We start from the raw sequence: 4,735 nt of genomic DNA, 5'->3' as shown, positions 1-4,735 counted from the left end.
TGCCTGGCGCACGGGCGGTACCTGCCAGATGGCCTAACTGGGACTCGGGGGTGGGGGGAGGGTTGTAAGCATCTCATCAACATCTCCCTAATAAAGTGTGTGCTTCTTTCTTGTATGCTTCTTTAAAAAAGTTTCAGTCTCACATTTTCTCTCTGCATTCTCCCCCTCACCTCTGTGGTGATAGAGACCCAAAGACAGGAAGCCTAGAAGATAAACTGAGTTCTGAATCCAGTCGAAAGCACAGATGGGGGCCAGCGAGAATTAATAAAACTACAAAAAAAAAAAAAAGCAAGAAAAAGAAAAAGAAAAAAGAACCAAACAAAAAAGGCCCGTGCCTGAGCCGGATCCAAACAGCTGCCCTTAAGCCCTGCCCGCTGGTTCAGTGCGCTAGCTAGGGCTGCATATCCGAGCCTCCTTAAGAGTAGGAGGAGCTCCCGGCCTCCGTCAAGCTCCCTAAGCCTTTCCTTTCAAGCCCTGAATGCCTGAATGTGAGCCTGCCCACCACCCTCCCGCCCTCCCCCACTCCGCAACCCCACTCCAGCGGCTCGTAAAAAAAAAAAAAAACTTTCAACAACAACAGGCAGGACCAATAGCATCTCGAAAAGCCGGGAAAGGGGGCCGAGCAAAGGGCGAAAAAGAGTGGAGAAAGGAGAAAGCGGGCAGGCTCGGAGCGCGCGGGGCCGGGACTCGGCGAGCCGGAGGAGCGTTGCTAATGTTTTTGTTTGTTTGCTTTTCCATGCATGCATAATGAGGGGGCACCGCGGCACCACGCGGGGGCTCCCGGCCCACTTTTGTATTTAAAGCCTCGCTGCTAACGAGTCTGCAGCCGGGCTCAGCGGATCCGCTCCCCGGGCTCCTGGTCACCCGAGAAGCCGCCGCCGAGTGAAGCCAGGGAGCCGCTCTCCGGCACCGCCGACTTTCTTGTTGTCCCCGCGCCTCCCGGAAAGAGCTCCCCGGAGCTCGGCGGAGGCCGTGGTTGCCGCGGGCGAAGGGGGAGGGGACGCGGGGCGGCCGGGCCGCGGGAAGGCGGGCAGCGCGCGGACGCCGAGCCAGGAAGCGGCGCGATGCGAGAGACCGCGGCAGCAGTGGCGGCTGCGCGGCGCTGAGCCCGGGAGGAAGGAGCGCCGCGGCCACAGTGCGAGCAGCCGGCGCGGGGACAGCCGGCCGCACAACGGATCTGCAGGCGCGGAGCAAAATGCACCCGCCGCGCCGCGCGGTCCTGCAGCCCCGCTACGGCCCCGCGGCCCGCACCCCCCCGGGGCGACAGTGAGCCTCTCCCGCCACCACCGGGGCCCGAGCGGAGGGCTCTCGGGTGGGAGAGCGGGACCAGATCTCGGCAGCCGTTCATTTCCAGGAAGCTACCGCAGCCGGAGCGAAAGGGGACCTTCTGCCACCAGCGGGGCATCAGCCAGCGGCGCGCATGGATTTATGAAGACACTCATGCAAGAAGTGGGCAGGACTTGGACAAACTTTTCCACCGGCTCCGCGTCCGCCGCTCCCCGCGCCTCGTCTCCTTTCCCCTCCTCTCCCGGCGGCCGCCGCTGCCCGCGATGGTGGCCGCGCTGCTGGGCGGCGGCGGCGAGGCCCGCGGGGGGACCGTGCCGGGCGCCTGGTTGTGCCTGATGGCGCTGCTGCAGCTGCTGGGCTCGGCGCCGCGGGGCTCGGGGCTGGCGCACGGCCGCCGCCTCATCTGCTGGCAGGCGCTGCTGCAGTGCCAGGGGGAGCCGGAGTGCAGCTACGCCTACAACCAGTACGCCGAGGCGTGCGCGCCGGTGCTGGCGCAGCACGGCGGGGGCGACGCGCCCGGGGCCGCCGCCGCCGCTGCAGCTTTCCCGGCCTCGGCCGCCTCCTTTTCGTCGCGTTGGCGCTGCCCGAGCCACTGCATCTCGGCCCTCATTCAGCTCAACCACACGCGCCGCGGGCCCGCCCTGGAGGACTGTGACTGCGCGCAGGACGAGAACTGCAAGTCCACCAAGCGCGCCATTGAGCCGTGCCTGCCCCGGACGAGCGGCGGCGGCGCAGGCGGCCCCGGCGCGGGCGGGGTCATGGGCTGCACCGAGGCCCGGCGGCGCTGCGACCGCGACAGCCGCTGCAACCTGGCGCTGAGCCGCTACCTGACCTACTGTGGCAAGGTCTTCAACGGGCTGCGCTGCACGGACGAATGCCGCACCGTCATTGAGGACATGCTGGCTATGCCCAAGGCAGCACTGCTCAACGACTGCGTGTGCGACGGCCTGGAGCGACCCATCTGCGAGTCGGTCAAGGAGAACATGGCCCGCTTGTGCTTCGGCGCCGAGCTGGGCAATGGCCCAGGCAGCAGCGGCTCGGACGGGGGCCTGGACGACTACTATGATGAGGACTACGATGACGAGCAGCGCCCCGGGGGCGCGGGTGGTGAGCAGCCGCTGGACGACGACGACGGCGTCCCGCACCCACCGCGCCCGGGCAGCGGCGCTGCTGCAGCGGGCGGCCGCGGGGACCTACCCTATGGGCCCGGGCGCAGGAGCAGTGGCGGCGGCGGCCGCTCGGCGCCCCGGGGCGCCTGGACCCCACTTGCCTCCATCTTGCTGCTGCTGCTCGGGCTGCTCTTTTAGGCCTCGCGCCCCCCGCCGTTGACTGCGGGAGAGCCTGCGTCCAGCTCCCGTGCTTGCCTCGCCCCCGCGCCGGGGCACCTGTGGCTTGGGGACAGATAGAGGGGATGGTTGGGGATACTTCCCAAAACTTTTTCAAGTCAACTTGGTGTAGCCGGTCCCCCCCGCCACGACTCTGGGCACTTCCCCTGAAGCTCCTCTCCCGAGCTTGACTTCTTGGACCTCCTCCCCCGCCCCAATTCCAAGCTGCAGAAACTCCCGACTTGTCTGCCGCTCGGAAACCTAGCTGCAGTGTTCAGGACCTCCCGGAGGAAGCGGGCATATAGGGGACATAACAGTAGTCCTGGACTCGAAAGGGAAGGTGCTGACCAGTGGGGCCTTAGCAATTGGAAGGGATGGGAAGGAGGAATTATATTTGCAAAGGGGCTGCCTATTAGCATATTTCCTTTGAGGGGGAAAAAAAGTACCAGTATCGACTTTTATAGATTGTGGCCAGTGAGGACGTTAGAATCCTATGTAAACAGAAAAGTCCCACTTACCGATTCATTATTTCACTGTTTCAGCGCCCAGAATTCTCAGTGACGTGGGGGTGGGGGTGGGCGGCGATTGCCTTAGAGGGAACCCCTAAATTGGTTTTGGATAAGTTTGAGCCTTTGACCTTAATTTCATTGCTACCACTCTGATCTCTTAGCACATTTCTTAGGATTAAGGGTCAAAAAATGCTGATCTAAGGGGTTGCCATGGTGTTGAACAATGCAACTTTTTATTTAAAAAAGCTCTGCACTGCCATCTATGAAAGCCTCTTCATGATGTTTGTTTTTTTGCCATTTTTGTTCTTTACATCAAGAAATTGTATGTTTAAATATGCGGAGAATGTATATTGCCTCTGCTCCTATCAGGGTTGCTAAACCCTGGTACATCGTATATAAAATGTATTAAAACTGGGGTTTGTTACCAGTTGCTGTACTTTGTATATAGAATTTTTATAAATTGTATGCTTCAGAAATAATTTATTTTTAAAAAGAAATTAAAAGTTTTAAACTCATATCCATATTACACCTTTCCCCCCTGAAATGTATAGAATCCATTTGTCACCAGGAATCAAAACCCACGGTCCATTGTGAAGTGTGCTATATTTAGAACAGTCTTAAAATGTACAGTGTATTTTATAGAATTGAAGTTAACATTCTTATTTTCAAGAGAATTTATGGACGTTGTAGAAATGTACAAATGCATTTCCAAACTGCCTTAAACATTGTATTTTTATAGACATTGTTTTTTAAAAATCCTAAGTTTTAAAATAACTATGGATTTGTGTATTTTTTTGTTGTTTTATTAAAACGTGTACATCAGTAAAGAGTTTTAAACAATGAATATGGTGTAGTTACTTTCCAGAGTTACACTGTGGATAACCCAATAATGGGTGAGGAAGGGGGCTGAGGGAGCACTGAGAATCTATCAACCATCAACTGAAATGCAAATACAGTACAAGACAAGAAATGCAGGGTATTATTTCTGCCTTTAATTTAATGAACAATTAGACATCTGTAAATGAGGCAGCCAAAAATATCTAATTGACCGGCCTCTCTATTGGTGTTTGCGTTTGTGGAGAGAATTCACAAAATAGTGTCTCCTGTACATAATTTGAGGATAACTCAGACATCATGTTGCCCCGCCTCCCCCTTTTCCCCTGAGACCTCCCCTCTCTGTATCCCCCTTCCCATCACCGCTTACCCCCAAGAGTATCCTCTCTGGCTACTAGCCATTCTCAATCAAACATGCCAATAACATCTGTTACCAATAGGTTTTAGGAAGCTTGCAAGACTCAATACTTCAAAGTCATTTTCACACTTTTGGTGAAAAAGTACAAAATTTTGTTGCAAAACATTCAGACCAGCAAAAGTAAACACACAGGGGAAAGGAACAATCACCAGAACTTGTAATATTGTTGTGAGGAGTTGTTTAGCAGTGGCTGAAGGCTGGGTTCCTGCCAGAGCTACTGATCTACACTCAAACGCCCTTAGATAAATAATTACACTCTTAAGCTGTGTCGAGTGCTGATACACTTGACCTTGTAAATAGAAATGTTTGCAGTAGGAATAAACTCCGGCATTGGAAAATCTTTTAAACATTAACACAAAAGA

General features: G+C 55.5%; 1 protein-coding gene across 1 annotated transcript; it reads left to right on the top strand.

Moving 5' to 3' along the window:
- Nucleotides 1–654: 654 nt before the first annotated feature.
- GAS1 (growth arrest specific 1) lies at nucleotides 655–3,965 on the top strand. Its single transcript, XM_030920373.1, has one exon. The coding sequence runs from the start codon at nucleotides 1,551–1,553 to the stop codon at nucleotides 2,592–2,594; it is 1,044 nt and encodes a 347-aa protein (XP_030776233.1). The 5' UTR covers nucleotides 655–1,550; the 3' UTR covers nucleotides 2,595–3,965.
- The last annotated feature ends 770 nt before the right edge of the window (nucleotides 3,966–4,735 follow it).

The sequence above is a fragment of the Rhinopithecus roxellana genome, chromosome 16 (genome assembly GCF_007565055.1).
Source record: "Rhinopithecus roxellana isolate Shanxi Qingling chromosome 16, ASM756505v1, whole genome shotgun sequence".
Classification (NCBI taxonomy): domain Eukaryota; kingdom Metazoa; phylum Chordata; class Mammalia; order Primates; family Cercopithecidae; genus Rhinopithecus; species Rhinopithecus roxellana.
This window is presented reverse-complemented; position numbering and strand designations above follow the sequence as displayed.

Excerpts from the sequence above, each read along its gene's own strand:
- GAS1 (XM_030920373.1), top strand. The coding sequence starts at position 1,551 with ATGGTGGCCGCGCTGCTGGGCGGCGGCGGCGAGGCCCGCGGGGGGACC.